The following is a 26,781-nucleotide window of genomic DNA, read 5'->3' as shown; positions in this document are numbered from 1 at the left end:
GCGGAGGCCAAGGCGGAAGTCGGCGTGACGACAGCAATAGGCGGGGCTGAAACGGCCCAGGGGGCGGGCGTTTGAAATCAGTGCTTTGGAGTAGACTCCAAACATCGTTTTATACCTTCAAGAACCAATTACTTAATATCTCTTCCGTCTTTTCCTTCCCCGACCCCCTCCCAGACTCCTTCATTCCGGTACTGCGCGGACGGAAAGCCCCGGGTAGCCGACAGCACGGCCCCGGCTAGCGAGAGAGCGTAGAAAAGGATTACACCAAACTGTTTAAATCCAACGGCTCCTGCTTCCTTTCTTCTGAGCTAGACCCAACAAGCCTAGAGAGTTGGGCTACGGAAAGACTAGTATTTTCATTTAATTGGATATGAAGAAAGAACAAATATGTACGGGGGCAACCACGATCTTTATAAAGGTACCATTCCTGCAAAAATGTTAGTCTTCAAAGCAAAGGATGTAATCGTATTGTTTGTTAAAAGTTTTATTTTTTGAAAAGCGTAAGTTCTAGTGGGAGGGGAGGTGTCACTATTAGAGGTTCATTCATTTATTAACCGATTTTGAACGTTTAGAACAGTGGGCCCAACTGCCAGGAGCACTAGATGCAATTATTATAAGATGGCTACTTATGCATTAGGTGAAGTTTTAATAAGAACGAACAGGAAAAAAAAAATGACCAATTGTCCTTACTCCGCCCCCCCTCCCCCCGAAAAAAAAAGTACTCTGGGAGCAGGGATTTTGTTTGCTTAGTTCATCTTGGTATCTAATCATATAGTCCTTGGCCACAGTAGATGCTCGATAAATATTTGTTAAGTAAATGAAAATTCAACTCCCCCAACTTAGTTTCAAATGTAAAGGGCTCATAAAATTGAACATAAGAAAGCTTTTCCCCCCAGAACTCTTTCTTTGAACTTCAAATGAAACGAAACAGTAGAAAAGGTCCCTTACCACCATAAAGTTCAAGATACAAATCTTGATATTTCTCACAGAAGGTGTTACTCCCCTAGTCTTACACAACTCTGTAAAGGACACTACTGTCATACTGGTTACTCAAACCAAAATCCCAAGGTTCCTAATTTTCCTTCACTCTTCACATCCAGTTTATTTGTAAGTCTTGGCAATTCTACTCTCAAAATATACCTTAAATATCATTCCACAGCAACAACCCTAGTTCAAGTCACCATCATTTTCTGCCTGGATTGTATTTGCTCCCAATGAATCTTCCTGCTTCCACTTTTGTCCTACAGTCAATTTTGCATGTAAGCAGTGAGAGTGCCCTTTTGAAATTGTGAATCAGGTAGTATTACTGTTCTGGCATAAAAATCCACTGCATTTAGATTAAAAGTTGGATTTCTTAATGTGACTTGAGGCTTCTTAGGGTCTGGTTTTTGTTTTGTTTTGTTTTGTTTTGTTTTGTTTTTACCTATTCCTGGCTTTGCTTCTAATCAGTCACTGTCCTGCACACTAAACTCTAGCCACAGCCAACCCAGCATTTCTGTTTCACAAACAAGATTCCTTTACACTAACTTTTCTGTCTGTGCCCCAAGATAGCTGTATTACCATTCTTCAAGTTTCAGCTCAAATATCACCTCCTCAGGTTTCCCCTGACATCTACATTTGTATTCCCATCCCCCCAACACACAAATATCATCATGTCACCTTGTTTTATTTTTTCATAGTACTGGACACTACTGAGTTTATTCTGTTTGTTGTTTATTGCCTTATTTCTTGGCTGAGAGGCAGCATAGCAAAGTCATTAAGAGAAAGGGGTCTATAACCTGACTATTTTGGTTTTAAAGTCTAGATCTGCCCTTTCCTAGCTGTGAAACCTCAGGCAAGTTATTTTCCCTTTCTGTGCCCTCAATTTCCTCATGTATCAAATGAGGATAATTCTAGTCTCTATTGCATAATGTTATTATAAGGATTAAGTGAATTAATACTTGTGCTTAAAACTGTCTCAGCAAACAATACTTGTTAAACAAATGTTAGCTACTATTATTATTAATATTATTTTTATTATTATTGTCTATCTTCCTGTATTAGAACATAAGTTCCAGGAAAGCAGGAACCTTGTCTCTCTTGTTCACTGGTGTATCCTCTGCATATAGAGCAGTGCCTGGCACATAATAGGTGCTGAGTAAGTATTTTTTGAATGAATGAATGATTGATGCACTGTGAAGTGGAGGATTGGTGTAACAATGGCAAAGTGGTGATGCAATTATAGATAACATCCCAGGGTTTTATGTTCCAACTGCTCTCATCAGCCCTGAGTCAATCACCTTGATTCGTTTATCTCCTGTTCTATCACCTAATCTTTTGCTCACCAACCATGATTAATTTCACTAACACTAATAAACAATATAATCAGTCTACAAAATTCAAAGCTTTGACTTAAATGGTCTGAAAGTATTAATAAGAAAAAGAAACTAAAAAGTTTACTTAAATGATTTTAAAGTACTAATAAAAAACCCAAAACTATGAACTTTTTGACTTAAATGGCTTGAAAGTATTAGAAAAAGAAAATAAGAGTAAGTCAAAAACTTACATTTGCCCTCTCAGCCATCTTTGCTGGCAGAAAATCTGTGTAACCTACCAAGAATTCTCATTTTAAACCCATTACCACAAAAATCTGGTTGGGCCCTTATTCTGCCTGCTAATCCTCTTACACTGTCCTTGTTTATTTTCCCCCTCTGCAATAATACAATTTCACACATTCTCCTCTTTCCTTAGAACTATACACTCTTCCACCTTCCTTTCCCTCCTCACTCTCTCCCCTAGGGATGGATGATCTTCTGACTTCTCTGAGATAACAGCTCTTAAACAGGACTCCTCATCTCCCCTCCAGCAGATCTAACCAGGCTGGCTTTGACTATGACCTTACCATCAGCTCTCCATGTGCTAGGAGAGATGAGGTGACCCTGACCCTCCCCCTTGTGTTCTGTATCTGAATCCCTCCAGCCTTCTTAGTAGCCGGCATCGTGCTGTATTGTAGTCTATCTCTCGGAATCTATGAATCTATTTCTTTCAGATCATTCTTATCAGCTTTGGATATGCTGTAGAAAAATGCTTCTTCATTTTAATATGACAAAGGTAGTATTTTTAATTCAATGTGAAAAGGGTGTTGTATATAATAACTGTGATCACAAAACTGACTATTCTTATGGCAGTATATAACATAGGAATTCCAGCTTCCAAGTTTACACAAGCACTGCGACCAGTTGAATTAAACACCCAAAAGGGAAAAAAAAGAAATCACAAAAACCTAGAAAGAAATTTAAGAGACTTTGTACTGTTTGGGGTCTGTAATGACCTTTTGATCAAGACAGAGCATCAAAGCTATAAAAGAAATAATTTTAAAGATTCATCTATATAAAAAGTTAATTTTATGGCAGAAGATGCCCATAAGGAAGTCAGAAGATGAATGCTAGATTGACAGGTAAATGCTGTAGTGCCTATAACATATAAAATGTTACTCCTGCTGCTGCTACTACTACTACTAATATGCATAATATAAAAAATGCAACAACCCAATTAAAAAATGGGCAAAGAATGTAAACAGGCCATTCAGAAAAAGTAATTCCAAGCAGATAAGCAACACGAATGACACTCAACTTCTCTATTAGGAAAACGAAAGTAAACTAGCAGTAAGTCCTCATACTACACCATCAGATTGGCAGCAGTTTTTTTTTTAAATTAATAATACAGTTGGATGGGATTGGGAAAACGGGGATCCAGGCAGACAGTGAGGAGGTGTTGGTTCCCATTTCCCTCACAGTAAAGCTTAAAGGTGCTCGTAGTGACCTATAAGGCTCTCCCCTACCTTCCTGTCTTGCTCATGTCCCTCCAGGCTGCATGCCTTCCTGGTGTTGTCTGAACATAGCTCTTGCCTTAGGCCCTTTGCACTAGCTGTTTACTTGTTCAAGAACACTCTTACCTGTCTTCAATTATTTGTCAAATGAGGTAAACTAACCATGACAATCCTAATTACAGTTGCAACCATTCTCTCACTTTGTCCCCCCAAATCTCGCACTCCTTGTCTCCCTCTCCCTTATCCTGCTCTTTCTACGTAGCACTTAATGACCATCTATGATTCTGTGTAATTTAGTTATATTTATTATTTCTTTCTGTATCTATCCCATGCAGAATATAAATTCTATAAGGGCAGGAATATGTTTTGCCTGGGGAGGTAGACTGAGCATATAAAACAGTGCCTGGATTGGTGCCTGTAAAATGTTTTCAAAATGAGTGAATGAATGAATGAGTAAGTTTTAACAGGAAAAGCAATCACATTTTGTTATAAAAAGTTACTGCCTTAACCACTTATATTTTAAAAGAAAAAAAGTAATTTTCATTCTGCTAGTCTGAAATCCAGATTTGAAATGAAGATATGTCAAGACCCAGAAAGATAATTTCTTTTCAGAAAAGAATCTCTAAATGAAAAAGCATGTGATTATCAGGCTGTATATGTTCCATCAGAATTCTGATTCAGTTAGCCCACTCCTCATCCAAGCACAACTCTAATTTAACCCAGCCTCCCTCCTCTTCTGATTGAATCACATCCTCAATTCTAGTACACCCTCTCTCTTATCTACAAAGTTACTAGCCCACAAAATGTGAAACTTTTGCTTGAAAGTGGAAGAAAAAACCCAACAGTCATGAGTCAGAATCACATTTTAAAGTAATATAAATAATGGCATCTGTTTTAAAATTTTAACCTGAAAATGACCAACTTTCTAATTTAAAAAGTTGATGCTTTCGTCTGTTTTGACAAGTAAAGAGATAAGAAACAGTAGCTTGCCTTCTACCAACAAAATCCTGATTTTAAATGAAGATGCTTTGGAGCCTAGAGAGATGATTTCCTGGTGATAACCTCAGTATGAAATTTGCTGATTGTCCAGGCTAGATTACTGGACAGTGTTATAATTTAACTACCTCTTAATCTGAGCACATGGCTACCTCACTAGCTGGCCAGTCCATTAACACTAAGAAAATTAAAAATAAACATAAAAAATAGTTAAAACTAGACAACAAAAATATAGGAAATAAAGTGACAGAAAAAGACATATCAAATAAATTCTAAACAATAGCAAAGAACTTTAGCAATATTAATTATCCAAAGTATTCTTTAAATAAAGTAGCATTTAATAAGGACGTTAATGTGGGCATCTTATTGCATCACAAAGAAAAATCCACTAGGAAATTATTACACTCATGAACATACATGCAACTAACTACAGTCTGGAAAAAATAAGCAGTAAAAATAAAGAATTAATAGGAAAAACTGCAAATCCACAATCGTGGTGGGAATTTGTTTAACATAAACTTCTCTTAGATTGATAGAGCAAGTAGGCAAATTAACAATATTGAAGCATAGAAGCAACATTGTGCATGGATATATGTGTTTATTGCACTTATATATGTACCATATGTATTTATACTCATTACATTTATATATATTACATTTATATATGTATATAAAATCCTTCAACCAAAACAAGAGAGTACATCCAATCTAATTAAACACCAGAGAGTTCACAGGGGAAAACAAAAACAAAAACAAGAGAATACACAGTCTTTTCAATAAACATTGAATATGTACAAAATTTAATCAAAGTCCCCAAATAAATTTTAATAAATGCCTATGGTTTCATTTCTAAATGATATTTAGTATTGCCAAGTTTTGAACTTTGTATAAATGCATCATATGTGTTCTTTTTTGTTTTGCTTTTTTACTTAATGTGTATTATGTGTAGCTTTTGTATAATCTGTAGAATTTCATTGCATAAAAAATACATAGTATAATTTACTTACTGTAATAATTATGTTTTTAGTATGTGGGTGTTACAAATAATGCCATCATGAGCATTCCTGTAAAAGTGCAGAGGTGCATGTGCATACATTTCATATATAGATCCCATCGTTAGGATAAGAGTTCTCCTTGTACTGTAATCACACCACACTTGATATTGTTCAGCTTTTCAGTTTTAGCTTATCTGCTGAGTGTATAGTGATATCTTATTGAGGTCTTAATTTTCATCTCCTTGATTACTAATCACCTTTTATAAGTTTATTGTCCATCTGGATTTCTTTTGTGAGGCATCTGTTCAGTCTTTCTATTGAATTGCCTTTTTCCTATTGATTTCTATGAGTTCTTAATACTTTAGGCATCAGTTCTCTTTCACTTACTTGTGCTACACATACATTTTCCATATCTTGGCTTCTCTTTTTGGTTTATTTTGATATATAAAAATTAATATTTGGGTAGTTCAATTTATTAATCCTTTCCTTTTTGCTTAGTGCATAGTATTCCTTGCTTTAGAAATTCTTCCCTACTTTTAGATTATATTAATATTCTCAGATATTATTTTCTGAAGGTTTTATAGTTAAGCTTTTCACAGTTCCATCTGGAATTCATTTTTGTGTGTGGTTTGATAGAGAGGTCTTGAAATCTGGTAAAGCAACTCTTCTTACCTTGTCCCTCTTTTTTGAGTACTATTCTCTGCCCTTTGCACTTCAGTATAAAATTTAAAATGTCATGTTCTGTGAAAATACTTCTGGGACTTTGATTGGGGTAACATTGAAACTATAGATCAAATTTAAGAATTGGCATTTCTACAATATTGAGTCTTCAAATCTAGTAATAGGTTATGTCTTTTCTAATTACTTAGGTCTTCTTTAATTGCCCCTAAGTAAATTTATGTTGTCTTCATAGAGATCTTGCAAATTTTTGTGAGCTTTAGTCTTAGATACCACTTAATTTTTAATACTATTGTAAATGATATCTTTCTTAAATTTTAGTTGTCTAATTGTTTACTGCTGGTATGTATAGATATAATTGTTTTTTTAATATTTGCTACTATAAATTCAGACTGTTCTAAACCCTCTTACTAATTAAAATAGTTTATTCATAGATCTTTTGGAGTTTTTACATATACAGTCGTACCTATGAATAATGACAGCTTTGTTTCTTCATTTCTGATCCCCTCCCCTTTTTCTTCCATTCCCTTCTTACATTGCATAGGACATCTAGCACGATGTTGAATAAAAGAGGCGATCACAGGCTTCCTTTTCTTTTTCCTGATCTGAAAGGCAAAGCTTTTAACTTTTAATTATTAAGTATGATATTTACTGAAGGTTTGGGGTAGATGCACTTTATTCAATTAGAAATTTCCCTACAATTTTTGGATTTGCCAAATGGATGACAGATATAATCAAAAACTTTTAAGCATCTGAGATTGTCTTTTAACCTTAGAGTGTGGTTGTTATATTCATTTATTTAACTAACAACTAACCTTTCATTCCTGGAATAAACCCATCTTGATCATGATGAATATATTACAAGAATCATTTACTCAGATTCTATTTAGCACTTTTGCATCTATGTTCATAAGTGAGATTGGCCTATTATTTTCCTTTCTCACAATGTCCTTATTGTAGACTTGTATATGCAGTTTGTATTGTAAGATATGTTGGGAAATACTCTTTCTTTTTCTGTTTTCTAGGAAACTTTGTCTAAGATTGGAATTACTTCTTCCTTGAATATTTGGTCAAATTTACTGGAGTAGCCATTTGGGATCTAGAGTTTACTTTATGAAGAGTTTTGATGACTGCTTTAGTTTATTTGATGATTATATAGACACTCAGCATTCTATTTCTTCTTGTGTCAATTTTACTATTTATATTGTTCTAAGAATTTATTTATTTCATCTGAATTTTAAAATATGTTGGCTTAAGGTTGTTTACACTGTCTTTATTTTCTTTTTTATGTCTGCAGCATCTATAGTGATGGCCTGTTTGTCTTTCCTAATATTCACGCCTTCTATTTTTAGTCTTTACATTTTCACCAGGGGTTTATTGATTTTTTAGACTTTTCAAAAAACCCAACTTTTGATTTTGTTCATCTTCTTTACTGTTTCATCAATTTTTGATCTCATTTTTATTATTTTCTTTCTTCTCCTTTCTTTACTGTACTTTTTTTCTGATTTTCTGCAATGGATACTTAGCTCATTTAGTTTTCCAGCCTTCCTTCTTTCTTTTCTTAGGTATTTATTTAAACCTATAAATCTCTCTTTTAATACTGTTTACCAGCATCCCACTAGATTTGAAATGTAGGATATTCACTCTCATTTAGTTAAAAATATTATTAAATTTTACTTCTATTTCTTTCTTAATAAAAGATTTATTTAGAAATATATTTTTAATTTTATAAAATCGGGGACTTTCTAGTTATCTTTTTAATATTAATTTCTAACTTTATTATTTTGTGGTCAGAGGACATGTTCTGCCTGCTTTCAATCCTTTGACATCTGTTGAAACTTGTTTTATGGCCACAATTTTATGGTCAATTTTGTAAAATTTTCGTAGTACTTGAAAAAAATTATATTCTGCCGTTTGGGAGTACAAAGTTCAATATATGCCCTTTAGGTCAGTTTTTAAATTGTCTCACTCAAATACTCTATATTGCTTTTCAACTACTTGATCATTTAATTGGGTCCTGTTTTATGCCTTTCTTCCCTGGGTCTCTGTCCTTCTGAAAAGCATCTCAGGTTAGGTGATAAATGATAGCATGTAACATGTTAAAAGTTTAGAACTGCTCATTAATATCTGAAATGTGTGTAGAATTTCTATGAACTGAGTCAACATTCAGCATTTTATTGGAGATCATATCTATATAAGACTTTCATTCCTAACTGGTTCAAAAAAAAAAAAAGTAAAAAAGCTATGACTACTGGAAGAGATATAATTTTTGTATATATTTTCAGAAAATATTATCTACATGGAAAACTTTAGAATCAATGGTCAAGCTAATAAAATTAGTAGGAAATAAGAAGTATAATGTTGAAAAGAGATATAGGATCAATAAATAATAGAAGTTAATAGAAAAAAGTGTCCACTCACCATGCACTAAAAAATTACAAAGTTCCTACGAATAAAGCAGAGGAAACAGATATATATCTTTATGGATAAAATTCAGAAACTTTATTGAAATGCTCACAAGATCTGAATAAATGGAGGACTATACCGGTTAATGTGTGGGAATGCTATGTCTACCTCAAACTTTAATTTTATGGAATTTCAATTTAAATCAACAAGGTTTTTATAGAACTTGATAAATTTATTCTAAAATGAATACTTAGATTTAACTTTACTAATCTAGTTAAATTCTTAAAAAGCTGAGGAAGGACATGGGGACTAACTTTACCAATTACCAATAATAATATAAAGCTGTAATAATTTAGATAAAATAATTTGGCACAGAAATGGACAAAAAAATCAACGGTCTTGAATGGAAAGCTTAGAAAGAGAACCATACTTATTTTGGAACTTGGCATATGAGAGTGGAGGATTCCAACTTAGAAGGAAAATGGCAGACGATTGGACTTCTACCAAAAAACCCCAACAACAGTATAGATCCCTACATCCCAACAACAACATCCTAAATGAGTGAAACAAATAAAGATAAAAACCGAATAGATTAAAAGGAAATGAAATCTTCAGGACTTCAAGGAAGAGTAGATTATTTAAACAGGACATAAGGGGACAAAGCATAGTGGAAAAGATTAATAAATTTGGTTACATTTTATTTTTCAAAATAGCTAAAAAAAGACACCATAAACAAATTTAAATGGAGGTAGTGGGCTAGGATAAGACATTTGAAATGATACAATAGATATAGAATTAGTATTCCAGACATTTAAAGAACTTTAACAGATCAGTAGAGAAACAAAAACAATCTAACTAAAAAAATGAACAAAGGATATTACTGGCAATTATCAAAACCTACAAAAGGCCAATAAATCAATGAAAAATCATGTCACCAGGAAACAGATTGCATAACATTAATATTAATATAAAGAAGATAGTTTATTTTACCAATCAAGTCATCAGCAACTAAACAGTGGACGTTTTCAAGTGCACCTAGGGGCATGGAAAAAGAAACTCTCCTGTTCTGCTAGTGAGTGTGTTAATTAGGAAAATCACTAGATAAAGGATAAAGCAACTTGACTTTGCCTAATAAAATACAGAATGCAGTTTCTGTATCATTAAAAAATAACATCAAAATATCTACCCTAAATAAATTCTCACACATAATTACTAAGACATATGTATAAGGTTTTTAATGAAGCATTGTTTACAATACAAAACACTGAAATGTAAACACTCACCAATAAAGAAATGCATTAAAAAAATATATTCTTGAGGGGGAGGGTATAGCTCAAGTAGTAGAGCACATGCTTAGCATGCAAGAGGTCCTGGGTTCAATCCTCAGCACCTTCTCTAAAAATAAATAAATAAACCTAGTTACTGCCCCTCCCACCCTACCAAAAAAAAAAAAAAAAACTAAAAAGATAAAACAAAAATCAGATTTAAACAAATGTATATATTCTTATAGCAGGTTATATATGTGTATATATGAATATATCTTGAAACTGTTAATATTGAATTTTAAAGTTATAAATATATTAACGTATTTGGCATAAAATTATTTATATAAAATAAAAGTAGCGGAAACACAAAACAATACTACATTTGTGGATACACAACAAGCACACACACACACACACAAATGAAAAGACTTCCACAGATAGAAAGTGCACCAAACTCACGCAGGTTATTTCTTCTGGGGTTGGTCAGGAGAAGGAAATTAGGATTTGGGCTTTAGATCTAAAAAGGGACTTCTATTTCATCTGAAATATTTATTTCTTCTATTTAAAAGTACCTGAAGCAGAAAGAAGACCCTTCAGGATGTCTGTTCACCATTACAATGGAGATTCTAGTGAGGGCAGTTAGGCAAGAGAAAGAAATGAAAAGTATCCAAATTGAAAAGGAAGAAATAAAACTATCTTTATTAAAAGATGGAATGATTTTATATAGAGAAAATCTTAAGGAACCACTAAAAATCTACCAGAACAAGTAAGTTCAAGAAGACTGCAGGATATACAATGTCAGTATACCAAATTCAGTTGCTATCTATACACCAGCAATGAGCAATCTGAAAATGAAATTAAGCAATCTGATGCCACAATAACATCAAAAATAATAAAGTGCTTAAGAATAAGTTTAACAAAAGAACTGTAAGATTTCTACACTGGGAACTACAAAACATTGTTAAAGAAGAGCTAAATAAATGGAAAGACATTTCATATTCATGGGTCAGAAGACAATATTGTGAAGATGGAATTACTTCCCCAGTTGATCTCTGGATTCAGTGCAATCTCTATTATAATTCCTGCTGGGTATTTTCCCCCAGAAATTAGAAGTTGATCCTAGAATTGATATATAAACACTAAGGACCCAGAATGGTCAAAACGTCTTGAAAAAGAACAAAAAATTTGGATGACTCACATGTCCCCATTTTAAACCTCACTGCAAAGCTTCGATAATCAAGACATTGGTATAAGGATAGCTCTATAGTTTAATGGATAGTTATATCCTTAAATGAAATAGAATCAACAAAAGTTTCAAGACATTTCAACAGTGAAAGGATAGTTTTTTCAATGACTGTTGCTGGAACAATGGCTATCCACAAACAAAAGAATAAATCTGGATCCTTACACCATAAACAAAAACCAAGTGAAAATTGATCATAGACCTAAATGTAAACTAAAATTATAAAGCTCTTAGAAGAAAACACAAGGATATATCTCCAGGACCTTGAACTAGGCAATAGTTTCTAAGATAAAACACCAAAATCACAAGCAATAAAGAAACCGATAAATTGGATTCATCAAAATCCAAAACTTGTATATTTCAAAAGTCGTAAGAAAGTGAAAAGATAACCACAGACTGGGAGAAAATATTTGCTAATTATATTCAAAAAGGGACTTGTAATCTGGACGTATAAAGACCTCTTGCAACTCAGTAATAAGACAAATATCCCCAAAATAAGCAAAAGATTTGTATAGAAATTTCTTCAAAAAAGATACATGAATGGCCAATAAGCATAGTAAAAAATGTTCAATATCATTAGTCATTAAGGAACTGCAAATCAAAGCAATAAGACATGACTTCACACTGACTAGAAGTGCTACATAAAAAAAAAGGCCAATAACAAGTGTTGGTGAGGATATGGAGAAATTGGAACCCCCATATATGACTGATGGAAATTCAGAATGTTGCAGGCACTTTGGAAAACCAGTGTAGCAGTTTCTCAAAATGTTAAACAGTCACCATGTGACCCAGCAATTCCACTTTTAGGTATCTATACAAGAAAAATAAAAACATGTCCACTCATAGACTTGTACATGAGTGTTCATAACAGCATTATTCATAAGAGCCAAAAGATTAAAACAACCCAAATGTCATCAACTGATGAATGGATAATAAAATGTGGTATATTCATAACAGTGGAATATTATTTAACCATAAAAAGAAACAAAATTCTGATATATGCTACAACATAAATGAACCTCAAAAACATGCTGAATGAAACAAGCCACATATAAAAGACCACATATTATGTGATTCCATTTATTTGAAAGGTCCAGAATAGGCACATCTATAAAGACAAAAAGTAGATTAGTGGTTGCCTGGAGCTAAGGGTGGAAATGGGCTGTGACTGCAAATGGACATGAGATTTCTTTTTGGAGTGATGGGAATGTTTTAAAATTGGATTGTGATGATGGTTTCACAGCTCTGTAAATATACCAAAAATCATTGAATTGTACACTTAAAATGGGTGAAAAAAATTTTAATGTAAATTATATGTCAATAAAACTGTTAAAAAAAAACACTTGAAGCAAATAGTACAAAATATTAAGATAATTAAGATACCAGTCCTGGATGGTTGGAATGCAGATTTTTGTTATATATTCTATTTTATCTATTTTTTTCATTTTTGGCAGGTAATTAGGTTTATTTATTTATTTACTATGGAGGTACTGGGGATTGAAGGCAGGACCTCGTGCATGCTAAGCATGCACTCTACCACTGAGCTATACACCCCCTTTCTATTTTCTCCATTTTTAATGTTTCTCAAAAATAAAAAAAGGCACCATAAATTCCTGGGCCCCAGTTTCAAATGGGATAAATGCATAATTTTTCAGTCTTTTCATTATACTCTTACCCTCAGATACTGTCAGTTAACACCATTCCCAAAGGAAATGGCTTAGAACATTCTCAGTGAAGCCTATCAGTCATACACAGCAAACCCAACTCTTCAACGTAAGCCAAGAATAACTAGATGTATGAGGAAGGCATTTAACATGGAAAACAGACGCTAGAACATCCTGGAATGGTGAATTCAGAGGAAACAGACACATGTAAAAGCAAATGAAACTTTTAGAAATCCCTATTCTGTTAGTACATCTAGAGAGAGAAGAGAAAAATATGCAGCCATGGGAAAGTATCAGAAATGTATAGTAAGAGGAATATTCAGAGAATAAAAGGAATTTCTGAAAATTAAAAATAATTGCTACAAGGTTTGGAAAATATAACAAAAGAATAAAGATGGAAAATAAGAGAACAAAGATAAGAAAATTAGAGGATCAGTCCAAGGGGTTTACTATCCAACTAATTGTATTTCCAGAGAGAAAGAACTGAGAATATAGTGGGGAGAAATGTATTTTAAAAATGGAATAAGAAAATTTCATAGCAATGAAGAACATGAATCTACATCTACCACAGTAGTTGACAAAAAGGACACACCAATCATATCTTAATGAAATCTCAGAAAATAAAGAGCAAAGGAATAACCCTAAAAGTTTCTGGTGAGTGAAAACAGGTTGCACAAAAAGCATCAGAAGACTGATAGGTTTTGGATTTCTAGAAGCTAGAATTTTATGGAACAATGTCTTCAGAATTCTGGGGAAAAAAGCAGACAAGTAGAACAAAGACATTTTCAGACATGCATTCAGTTATGTCTGTGGCCAAAAACTTTGAATTCTCTTTTTACATTTGAGGAAATTCCCACATTAAGATCCCTGCCTTGCCAAGGTTGAAGCCATAACTCAATCACCCAGCATCTGCTGCATCCATATGACCTTGGCTCTTCCAGTCAGACGTTTCTATGGAAGAGCTCAATTTGAAGAAATGTGTGGAAGTTGATTTTGTACACACTGTGTCCCTAAAGAAGGGTGGTGAGAGACTGAGCTTTCAGAGGCAGTGGTGGCATGCTCTAGTTGGTAATGTCCCTTGCTCAGGGTCTTTGATGCCTGTGACCAGAGGAGGTATAGGAATACCTTAGTATAGATGGTTGGATAACTTGGGTATTGCTTTTGGAGGCACAGTCACCAAAACTTATTCAGTGGTCCTCCTGGAGATTCTGCGAGCTACTTCATAATCCCTAATGAAAATTCCAAGGATGCTCCTGGTGGATATGCTCCACCAACACAAGGGAATAAACCCAAAAAGAAGACTGAGATGCGGGCAGGGGTGGGACTAGGGGATCTGGATCTAACATAATAGAGAGGGGAAAAGAATCCCCACGTTTGCAGTGACTGGAAACCCCAGGATGCAGGCTGTGTCACAGCCTAAAGACTAACTGGTCAGATTCGAATAAGCATATGGAGGGCTCCAGGAAGAATATTTCTGAAAAGAGAAATCTGATTTAGTACCTGATGTGCTTTATATATTTAGAAGAGACTGATACTACTAGAAATGAATTGGGGAATAAATATGTATAAAATCAAGCAAATGAAATAAGACAATTATTAACTATAGGATAAATTAAAATAAAATTTTATACATGAAAGTCAGTGCAGTTATGGTACACTACATGGCTCAGTTGTATCTAATTTTATGTGATAAAAATTCAGACTTGATTTACCCCCCCAAATTGATAACAGCTATATGAGAGGAGAGGTTAGGGGAAGTCTGTGTGTGCTGAGATGGCGAAAAGAACTAGATCCACGTCTTTTATAGTATGTGTCCACAATATCTAAAACTGAAAAGTCTAGAAATACCAGAAAAACAAAACACAGGAAACAGCTAAAATATGTAAGAGTGATTGCCTTTGAGGACTGGGAATGAGGGAGAGGAAGTATATTTGTCAGGGTTCTTTATTTGCATCCTATAGAATTAGCTTTATTTAGCTTAAGGTGAAGGAGTTTGTTCTGCATTTATTTGTTTTTAAGTATTAAGCAGTTTATGGAATCTCTGGGAGAATTCGAAGAACCAGGATTACATACTATTCAAGAAATGTATTTAAAGTGTATTGGCAATCCAAAGAAGCATATGTTAGAAGTTGCCTTAAAATCTGAGTGACTCTTTTGGAGATATGGGTTCAAGAAGACTTTTGGCCTCTACCTCTCTCTGCTGCTACTTATCACTCTGACTGCCACAGTATCCATGTAAGAGGAAAGAAAATAGAGTAGACACTGAAGTTTATATTCCCATGCTTAATTTATTATAGGTTAAAATGAAACCATAATGTGACATTTAAGTTGCTGAATTAAAGGTCAAGTCCTAGTCTTTGTCATGATTTAATCTATGCCATTCAATGTCAGGGTTTAACCTGGGCTGTTCATGCCTGGTACTTCCAGCCATGTGTCTTTCTCCTCTATATCCATACTCCTGGATGTTCCTAAATAAGGATCCACACCAAATATTGGCATCTGAGATAAAGAGTCCAGGACAAGCACCTTTTAATCTTCTTTTCTATGCATCTTATTGAGAAGGGATGTTGAAAGCTTGTGGAGCAGAAATATGCAGGTATCTTAGAGAAAGAAGTTGTGGTATATGTATCTATAGATATACATATACATGTATACAATGGAATACTACTCAGCCATAAAAAAGAATAAAATAATGGCATTTGCAGCAACATGGATGAACCTGGGGATTGTCATTCTAAGTGAAGTAAGCCAGACACAGAAAGAAAAATACCATATGTTATCACTTATATGTGGAATCTAAAGAAAAAGACAAGTGGACTTATTTACAAAACAGAAGCAGACTCACAGACATAGAAAACAAACTTATTGTTACCAGGGGAGAAGGGGGTGGGAAGGGATAAATTGGGAGTTTGAGATTTCCAGATACTAACTACTATATATAAAATAGATAAACAACAAGTTTCTACTGTACAGCACAGGGAACTATATTCAATATCTTGTAGTAACTTGTGGTGAAGAAGAATATGAAAACGAATATATGTATGTTCATGTATGACTTAAGCATTATGCTGTACACCAGAAACTGACACAAAATTGTAAACTGACTATATATATATATATACACACACCTCGGAAAGTTGAATCCTAAATTGGCAGCGAGGAAAACCAAGAAGCAACACAACTGTCTCTTAGAACTCAGAAGACTTAAGATTCCATGGCAGCAGGGACCTCTGGATGTGGCAGTTAAAATGAGGCTAAGGAGGATTTACTGAAAGTCTGTCTAAGAAGCAGTCAGAACCTCAGGTCCCCTCCCTTCTGCTGGGCAGCAGGGTAAACTGCTCCTCCCTCACCTTGACAGAAGACTAAGCTTCACTTTCTAGAGTAGGTAAAAAGGATGGTTTCTGGACTGGGCATTTCCCAGACCCATTGAGAGCGTGATTTTCGTAGGGAAAACCAGTTGATTTAGTGAACTTCACAAGTGGGATATTGGAAAATTTGGGACCCTTTTCCCATGTGGGGGGGAAGCCAGGCCCATCTGCTCAGGAGGAAGATTGGAATATCCGTCACCGTTGAATACGACCAGCCCTAGAGATACCTGTATCAGAGGTTTACCCAGGAAACAGCCCAGCCAGATCACCATGCAGGAAAGCAGTCACCAAACTCAAGCATGCATCCTGAGCTTCTAATCAGTTCTTTGTACTGTATTCTTATACTTGAACCGACTGCTAAAGATCACCAGAGCCTTACACCTGAAAGATAGAAACCAAATCAAAACAAAAAGGAATAAAAAGAAATTTTAAAGAAACAGACTGTGCAGGGGGAAAAACAGCTACAAAAGCCATTGACAGTTTAGTGTTTTTTCAGAGATGGAATAAATGCACCCATGAAACAAGAACAGGAAAATGGGAGGAGGGGTAAGGAAGCTATATACATAGAGCCAAAGGAAGAGAAATGAGCTGTTGGAAACTAAAAATTTGATAGGAAAAATGAAAAAAAGACAATAGAAGTAGGTTTGGAAGATAAAGATGAAATTTTTTTCAGGAGATAGAACGTAGTGATAAAGGGATAGAAAAATGGGAAAAGATACAAGAATTAGAGGTCTGATCCATGTATCCAGATGCAGGAGTTAACGTACAAAGGAAAAGAGAAGAGGAAGTTGTCAAGGAAGTAGCTAAAATTTTTTCCAGAAACTAAAGAACCTGAGTTTTGAATTAAAAAAAAATTTAAGAACACTGGAACAAAGAAAATCTCCTATAAACTAAGAGGTAGGGAGAGAAAACACACAACAAACTAAGACTAGGAATCAGATTTACATCTCCCTTATTTGCCACGCTATACTCACAGAACAATTTTTAAAAAGTTAGTAAAATAAGCAAAAAACCTAGTGAGAATTACAGATATAATTAAAATCAGAATTAAAGGTATAATTAACACATAAAAAATGGTAAGGTAATATTTATCTGCCTCTGGATGGGGAAGCAACTTTCTAAACAAAAGCACGTAAATACACACACACACACACACACACGAAGAAAACTTGGAGGAATTATTTTTTAAAGACATAGAGGAAAGTACTTCCTTATTTCCAGAAATCAATCAAGCTTAAGAAATTCATCAAATTTAGTCATTCTGATAAAAAGAAAATACTTCAATTGTTAGAATTGCCAAGTTTCCTTAGATAAAGATTTTCTGTGTTACTGGGGATACTAAGGATAAAATGGAAGAGTATCTGAAATGAAAGGGTGTTAATTCTCGGCTAGCACCTGTGGCTTTGTGAAAGCAGCACAGAGGCAGCCTCACAGTAAAAGCAGCCGTCTCAGACCCGCAGAGACGTGACACATTTGTCTGGAGAGCTGAAGGATCGCGGTCATTGTCCCTGGCAAATTCTGAGCAGTTTTGATTTGAGCACAGAGTTACACTTACAAAATCAGAGAATCTCCTTTGGATGCTCAATATCTGAAGATTAATATATATGTATTAATTATTTATTACAGACAGATGGTAGCCTGGCCTCATTCTTCCTGGGATCCTTAGAAATGTAGATCGGAAATAGTTTGTAAAACAGATATAAAGTGCTCAACTCAAAGCTTATTTTAATTGTCTATTAATAATTCAATAAGAAATGAGGACTTGTGTGGTATTCATAATCAGCATTTTATTGTTTCTTAGGGGAAAGGCCCTTGGCGTGATATTTAAATTTTTGATATTAATTCTTCTAAACTGTTCCACTTTCCTCTTTTCATTTCTTTAGAGCAGGTTTTCAGATAGAAGAATGAAATATTTGATTACATATTTAAAAAAAAGAATTTTAAATAAAGTCATTGTGGAAAAAATTTTAAGATTAAAAAATGAGGGTGAGATGGGGAGACTATCAGACGGTACAGGTAATCTTGGCCCTTGTAGATCCTCCAGGTCTAGCTTGAGTGTGATAGCTGTAAGTAGAAGAGGTAGGCAAGCTGGATCCTTGGGTTCTTGACTAAGGAAGGTGAAGGGATCACAGAAAGCCTCCCTGGGGTGTATAGCTGTCCTTGCGGTCTCACAGTAGACTATCATGGGGTCTCCTGACAGTAGTCACTGACCACCTGTCTGGGGACAAGGAGATGTACTAACCAACAGTGACTAGGATAACTGTATTGCCATCTGTAGAAACAAGGACATCCAAAGGAGGAAGTCAGTTTCAGAAGGAAGATGAGCAATCTGTACTAAACAAGTCGATTTTCAGGGGCTCTGTGGGCCATCCAAGGTGGAGAAGCAAGGCAGAAGCTTAGGAGAAAGTCAGTGCTATTTAGACAAAGCTATGGCAGTAAGTAATATCTTTAAAGAGAGAGAGTGTGAAACAAGAGAAAGCCAGGAACATAAATAGGAAGTTTAAAAAGAGAAATAAAAAGAGTTAAAAGAGAGATGAGAATTGAGCTGTGAAATAAGCCTGCGCTTCTGTAGTAGAAGCAATGGAACCAGGAGAGAGAAAAGGACTAGAGAGTCGAGTAGTATCAGTGCCCTGGAGTCAGAGACATTTTAGGAGGAAGGAGGAGGTGTTCCAGGCATCACTGACGTGGCAAGAGAAAGGGTGACCTCTGGAGCAGCATGTGGGAGACAGTTTGATGATTTACAGAGATCAATTTCAGTGGAGAAGCGGGGTCAGAGTCAGAAGATGAGAGATGAGGAAATGTGTTTGTGAAGGTAGATTGTTGTTTACATTTTGACACGTTTAGTATCAACAGGAAGGTGAGAGAAGGGACAGTAGCTCAAATCAGGAAAGAGACTGATGACTGATGATTTAAGTAAAAGATGATAGGGGTTATCTAATTGGTGATAGTCCTGGAGTAAGTGGAAAGTATCTAATAAAGGAGTTTAAATGGCGAGATTAACTCTGGAGAAGAGGAGTATCTTCTTTTCCCCTGAGATAGGAGAGCAGGGAGAAAGATGGGGTGTAACCAAGAGGAGAGAGGGTGCAATGTGTGCCAAATGGTTCTACTGAATTGTTTTTCTACTTCTCAATTTCTTCCTCCATGAAATGGGGACAATGACAGTACCAACGTCATAGACTAGTTGTGAGGTTTGAATGAGATACTATATATAAAGTGCTTGATGAAGAGCAAGGCAAAATGAAGTTCAAATAAAGGTGATGCTTGCTGTTGTAGAAATGAGAAGTGCCAGAAGAGAACCATAGGAAATGAAAAGAGTTGGTGCTTTCTTGGGGCAGTAAAGGAAGATAAGGGGTCAAGTTCATTCACTTGGGAAGTGGTGGAATTTAAGGACTGAGCAGGAAGGAAATTTTGGAAGAGAGAATGTGGGAAAAGGGAGACACTTTGACATTTAATAGCATAAAATAAAATGATTTCAAGACATCAATAAAATGGACACAGTTTAAAAGGCCCCAAGTTTAAAAAATAGGTTTCAAGCATCCCATTCTCTTTCTAGCTTACATTTCTTAGTGTTCTACCAGAATTATTTGACCTAATGGAGACATTCAGCCCATGAATCGAATACTGTTTCATGCTCCATCACTGCCCTCATGTTCTCACTTCCTTTTTCACCCTGGATAGATTTACTGGCTCATCATTATAATCACTCTCTTGTCCCTCCATCCAACCCATCAAGATCTTTGTTTCTCCCTCCTTGAGATACACATGCCTGGAAACCACTAACCCTAATGAAACTTTATGATTTACTTTCTTCCCATCTTTTGAGTCCCCTTATCTGTGAAGAATAATTCCACAAAGTCATACAGTATGAGTTAGGGAAACACATCAAGATCAAGGCACACACAGGCTCCCTGTTTCTTCAGCATCTTCACAGAGAGGCATCCCACGTCGAGGAGGGTTTTGTTCTAGTGGAGGCCCCCTCCCCCTTTTCTCTTCCTTCATATAGGGCTTTGACGGCAACAACCTTCTTAAGAAAGGGACATTCAGACTGCTTGGGGAATTGAGCTGCCTAGATGTCATGCCAGCCATTTACCACTGTCTGGGAAAGCAGCGGCCCTGTGCTTTAGAGGGTACCTGGGGACCTTGGATCCTTGTGGATGGCATAGCCCTCCAGTCATGGGAAGGAGTCTAGGCTAGCCTGTTGTTCAGGTGTTTTGGGATCAACATCTAGGGTCATTTTTGGACAATGCTGCTCCTTCATAACAGTCTATCCCCAGGACTCGGAGTGCTCATCAGCTATATGTGGAATAGGAAGAGAGGTTATCTGACTTCCACCCAATCTTTAGAGTCTAAGTTAATTGCATTTGTCATACTTCCTTAAGGATGAGCCAGATTGTTGGTTACTTCCCCTCCCCACCAGTTATTAGCAGTACATTCTCTAGAGAACTTGAGGTTGTTTCTTTCACCCTTTGACACTGAAGTTGGAAAAAGAGAGGAGTGTAATGATCCTCTGTAACCCTCCTTCTGCGTGTTCCTTGGGGCATGAGGCTCCAGCTAGAGCAGAGGTGCCGAGAGCTACCACTGCTCACTCATAGGGCCCCTGCGGGGCTGCAGCAAACATTTGTTTGATGCACTCTTACGAAACCTACCAACAGGGGTCACAGAGAGGAAGCCCTGCCTGGCTATTTTTGCCCCAGATCCCAGACCCCAAAGAAAGGAAAAAGGCTTTATGTTTAGTCAATGAAGCCAACTTGTGGTGACCTCCCTGAGGATAGGGGTGGTGGAGGATTGGTCCCCCGCCCTAGCGCCCTCTTGCAGATAAGCTCTAGGGACCTCTGGTATGTCTTGCAGACCACAGGAGATGTGGGGGGGTTTCTATGACTGAACAGTGGCAGGCAAGGTGATCTTTTATAGTCTTACTGGGGGGACTGCAAGGTGAGAAGATTAAGGGCCTGATCTCTAAAGGCATTTGACCTCCTCCTCGCCCCATTTCTTTGGCACAGGTTTCTTCTCCTCCCTGATTCATGTGCAGACCCGGATGGTGTTTCTTGCCCTGATAACTGCTGACTCTGCTCTACTTCTTTTCCTCCCATTCTGGCAGCTTTCCCAGGGGAATCTTTCAGTTCCCAAAAGGACTCTGAAACCTGTATAACTTTCAGAGCCCACAAAACCTGGATCTGCTCTTGGTTTCTGGCAAACTTCCAGGGAATTTGTCCAGAACCAGTAACTCACAAATGTCCAACAATTTTATAAGGTGACTCCAAGTAGATTCAGAATCTCTAGGAAGTCTCCTCCAATTTCATGCACCAACTGAAGATAAGAGCAGGCACGTCTGTCCCTCCGGACAGGTGAGCCTGGGTAATTTCCCTTGTAGGAGGGAGCCAGGCACTAACCCTCCGCGGGCTTGCCAGCCTTTCCCGTCCACTCAGTGACACGCTGTCTTCTTGGCAAGTCCTCCAATCACAGTAGCTCTGGCTATAGAGGAAACTGAGTTTACAAAATTGCTTTTGTTTTTGAGATATGATTTCAGACTTGTGCAGGGTCAGCAGGTCTTTCTCTCCTGTATTTTCTTGTAAGAAATCTCCAAGGAAAGATTTCAGGCAAAATACCTGTGTTTTGTGGACTGATAGCGTTTAAAAAAGAGGCCTTTTACTAGACAGTTGGAGGAGATGATTGGATAGCTGGTTGGATTCAATCAGGATAGGATCAGGAAGGATGGAATTAGGGTGGGGCTGATTTGAGCAGAATCTTGAAGAGATACTGGGTCCTGATTGTTGGTTCTTGTTTTCTTTGGAAATATTTCCTTGAGGGAGTACATGTTTTCTTGAGAGGAAAATCATCTCGAATTTTATCCAAAGCAAGACTATCAGAGGAGACTTCACTGAGAAGGTGATGTTTGTGCTGAGACTTGAGAGTTGCCTGGGTGCCAAGACCACCAGACAGGAGACACAGCCAGGAGTGTGGCTGGAACTGAGAGAGCAGTGGGTACAAGGAGAAAGGGGTGAGGTAAGAGGTGATCATGTAGGGGCCAGATCATGCAGGGACTTTTAGGACATTTGGACGATTCTAGGTGGGATGGAGTAGATGTACTTGAAGTTTGAGGAGGGGGGAAGGTGTACTAGAACATTTAGAGGCTGGAAATTAGGAGAGTATAAAAGGATTAGGAAACAGTCTTAAGGGGCACTTGGAATGTGTTAATGAAATAGTTTGCTAATGTGCCTTTTTTCCCCTGCCATTAATGGGACTGTTACTTTTGTTTCACTGTTAAGGCTGCTACTTGCTATTTTTACATTGAAATTCTTTTTTTTTTTTAACATTTTTTATTGATTTATAATCATTTTACAATATTGTGTCAAATTCCAGTGTAGAGCACAATTTTTCAGCTATACATGAACAAATATATATTCATTGTCACATTTTTTTCTCTGTGAGCTGCCTACACTGAAATTCTTTATCTTACAAAAAGAACTTTCTCTTGATGTTTTCAAGTAAGAACTTAAAAACGCCCGTGAATAGACGTTGAATTTCACTAAATCCTTTTTTGGTATCTACAAGATGGTATTTTTCATTTCTTCCTTAATACTCTGAATTACATCATTAGATTTTCCTATATCGAATTATCCTTGCAATCCTGGAATTCTGGGATACATTCTATTAGGTTAGAATGTATTATTCTTTTACTATATTGCTGTTGTTGGATAACACTCTACTTTATGCTTTCATCTATGTTTATAAATAAAAATGGCTTGTAGCTTTATTTTCTGTTGTCCTTTTTTTTTTTTTTTTTTTTTTGGTTTTGCCATCAGAGATCAGAGTAGCCTCATCTGAGTAGCTTTCCAACTTTTTCTATACTCTGAGACAACTTGCATAATAAGAGTAAACTGTTCCAAACAGAAACAGACTCATAGAAAACAAACTTTTGGTTATGGGGAGGTGGAGAAGGAGGTGGGGAGGGAGGTGGACAGAGGGAGCTTGAGGCTTGCAGATACTAACTGCTACATATAAAATAGATAAAAACCACATGAAATCATTGCCATGTTGTATTCCATTGTATGAATATACTACAATGTATTTTTCCATTCTACCATTGATAGGCGTTTGGCTTGTTTGCAGTGTTTAGCTACTAGAAATAATGTTCAAACTATTCTTTGCTGTGACTTTAGTGCACAGCCACACACATTTCCTAGGATGGCTGAATCATAGCACATGGGTAAGCTCGATTTTAGAGATACTGTCCAGATAGTTTTTCAAAGTGAAGGTAATGATTTCTATTCTCCTTGGGGTATGAGAATTTACCTTGTTCCACATCAACACCATCTCTTGTAATGTCGGTCTTATAGAATTTTAGCCTTAATTTCAGCGGGCAGTTATATTCCATGGTGATTTTATTTGTAGTTCTCTTATAACTTTTTCCAAACATTGGCTTTCAACCTTTCTGTATTTTTTTTTTTTCCTTCTAGGTTTTGTTTTCGACACTGTCCTGAAGACACTACATTTAGAATACCCACCCAGGACTGGGTGATTCACTAGACCTCAAAGGACACAGCCAGGTGTCAACTGAGGAACATCATCTAGTTGCAGGCTCAGGCACCATCAGTCCTGGGCTCCCCACAGTGGACTCCCCTGAAGAATATCTCATTTGCATAAAAGTCCACCGGGGGTTCCCGCAGACTCAAAGATATTCAAACCCACTTTTGAAAAAGTAGCATTTTTTAGTATCCTCTCCTATACAGAACAAACCTAAAAATTTGGGAGTTTGTTGTTTATTAATGGAAAGTATGAAGTCTAAGGCCAAATGTACCCAGAACCCAAGTTGTAGAATAATGATATTTCATCCAACCAAAGAAGAGTTTAACGATTTTGATAAATACATTGCTTACATAGAATCCCAAGGTGCACACCGAGCGGGCGTGGCTAAGATAATTCCACCAAAAGGATGGAAAGCCAGGCAGACCTATGATGATATCAATGACATCTTAATAGCCACTCCCCTCCAACAGGTGGCCTCTGGCAAGGCAGGTGTGTTTACTCAATACCACAGAAAGAAGAAAGCCATGACCGTGAGCGAGTATCGCCACTTGGCAAACAGTGACAAATACCGGACTCCACCACACTTGAATTTCGAGGAACTGGAGCGCAAATATTGGAAAACTCGCGGCTATGATTCCCCGATCTACGGCGCGGACATCAGTGGCTCCTTATTTGATGAAAACACCAAAGAGTGGAACCTGGGTCACCTGGGAACCATTCAGGACCTGCTGGAGCAGGAGTGCGGAGTGGTCATCGAAGGCGTCAACAGCCCCTACCTGTACTTCGGCATGTGGAAGACCGCCTTCGCCTGGCACACGGAGGACATGGACCTGTACAGCATCAACTTCCTGCACTTCGGGGAGCCCAAGACCTGGTACGCGGTGCCCCCGGAGCACGGCCGGCGCCTGGAACGCCTGGCCAAGGAGCTGTTCCCGGGCAGCTCGCGGGGCTGCGGGGCCTTCCTGCGGCACAAGGTGGCTCTGATCTCGCCCACGGTCCTCAAGGACAACGGCATCCCATTCGGCCGGGTCACTCAGGAGGCTGGCGAGTTCATGGTGACGTTCCCCTATGGCTACCACTCTGGCTTCAACCACGGCTTCAACTGTGCGGAAGCCATCAATTTCGCCACCCCGCGCTGGATCGACTATGGCAAGGTGGCCTCGCAGTGCAGCTGCGGGGAGGCGCGGGTGTCCTTCTCCATGGACGCGTTCGTGCGCATCCTGCAGCCCGAGCGCTATGAGCTGTGGAAACGCGGGCAGGACCGGGCGGTGGTGGACCACACGGGGCCCACGGCGCCTGGCGGCCAGGGCCTGAGCGCCTGGAGGGACGTCCGGGTGCCCGCCGAGGCCACGATGGGTCCGAGGCACCGCCCACCCCGCCTGGCCTTGCAGAAGCTGGTGGCCGCGGGCAGTAGGACCCGCCGCCAACACTCTGTGCGTCCGGCGTTCCGGCGCCCCTCATTGGCACGGGGTTCTACCTCTGCTGCTCAGTTCAGTGCTGCCACTGCCCGCAAACCCCCGGAGCTTGGCCCAACCCCGCCGCTGACCCCAGGTCCATCCACCGCGGATCTCCATCCAACTGGCAGATATGGTCGCGGTCGTCGTCCTCGGGAACAGGGGACTCAGGAGCTGACTGTCCAGGCCCGGGTTAAGAGGCGCCTCTCGGGAGACGCTACTCAACACCCGGAGGCTCAGCCCTTGCCTTTGGAAGGACCCTCCATGGACAGCCGTGCACTGCTGAGCCCTGGACTCCAGCATCCTGCTTAAATCTTCCGAGGACTGCTGTTTCCCCATCCCCTAACCCCAGGGGATGCCTTTGTACCCACTGCTCTTGTATGTGGAGGATCCTTGAGACTGGCCACGTGTCCATTTCAGAGCTTGGGTCTTTGCAGGTCACTGGTCTTGCATGAGAATCCCTCCCGTGTTGCTGCTGGACCAGCTGGGTCCATGCTATTTACCAAATTCTCCAAAGTTTGTTCTTCCTCCCAGACCCGGGGATCTCTGGAAACTGCTCCCTCCTGTGTCACCAGCTGAGCTTGTGGGCACCACAAGTGTGTCTGGGAACTTGGTTCTGGGCACCACAGTGTGTCTGGGAACTTGGTTCTGCTGAGTTTGCCGGTGTCCGAGCTACCTCAGCCTCCCACCCCGGGGGCCAGCTCTGGGTGCTGCGGAGCTTTTGAAGTTCCTGGGCGTTGTTTACCCTCCACTCTCCCTCCTTTCCCTTTCCTCCAACTCCTTCCCCTCATCCCCCCTCCTTTTTTTTGACCAAACTAGCTCCCTTTGACCAGTTAGGTCAGTGGAGGATCAGATAATCATTTATAATCTTTCTGAGGTGTTGGTTTATTGAAAAGTGTTCTCTGCCAGTATTTGTTCACAAATATGTGAAAGATAATCAGAATGTGAAAATCTGACTTTATTTCTAGTGTAGTTTATTCAATCGAGATGTGGTTACTCTTTTCTGTTCTTTTCTTAATAAATATAATAAACGATTTCAAGAAAAGCGTATTTTTATAAGCTGGTTACATTATGCGGTGTTGGTGAACGAGTTTGGGGGGTGGTTGTTGGGTTCTGGCTGGCTGGCAGGGCTGGGGGATTTGGTTTGCAGCCATATCTTGAGGGTGACTTGGTGGAAATCAGCCGGTACTTGGCTGACCCAAGCTGCTGGGAGAAATGAGAAAACATAAGACAGAGAGTGCCGTCATCTGAAAATCTCCCCTCCAAGTCTCCGCTGTCTTCGATACTCTGTATCTTCCACATGACTGAGTCATTGATTCGTCCCCATAAACACGCCCACAAGGAAGTGAACAAGATCATTTCAGTCAGTGATGTGTG

The 26,781-nt window shown here is 38.0% G+C and overlaps 1 protein-coding gene across 1 annotated transcript; it reads left to right on the top strand.

Annotated features, from left to right (window-relative positions):
- Positions 1-27: 27 nt before the first annotated feature.
- Positions 28-26,431, top strand: KDM4D (lysine demethylase 4D). The gene is made up of 3 exons (XM_006186518.2): positions 28-418; positions 2,044-2,137; positions 23,881-26,431. Exon 3 carries the CDS (start codon positions 24,190-24,192, stop codon positions 25,714-25,716), a length of 1,527 nt encoding a protein of 508 aa, XP_006186580.1. The 5' UTR covers positions 28-418; positions 2,044-2,137; positions 23,881-24,189; the 3' UTR covers positions 25,717-26,431.
- The last annotated feature ends 350 nt before the right edge of the window (positions 26,432-26,781 follow it).

Source organism: Camelus ferus, chromosome 10 (assembly GCF_009834535.1).
Source record: "Camelus ferus isolate YT-003-E chromosome 10, BCGSAC_Cfer_1.0, whole genome shotgun sequence".
Taxonomy (NCBI): domain Eukaryota; kingdom Metazoa; phylum Chordata; class Mammalia; order Artiodactyla; family Camelidae; genus Camelus; species Camelus ferus.
Note: the sequence above shows the minus strand (reverse complement) of the source record. Positions and strands in the feature narration are given on the sequence as shown.

Coding starts and splice junctions, on each gene's coding strand:
- KDM4D (XM_006186518.2), top strand. CDS start 24,190: ATGGAAAGTATGAAGTCTAAGGCCAAATGTACCCAGAACCCAAGTTGT.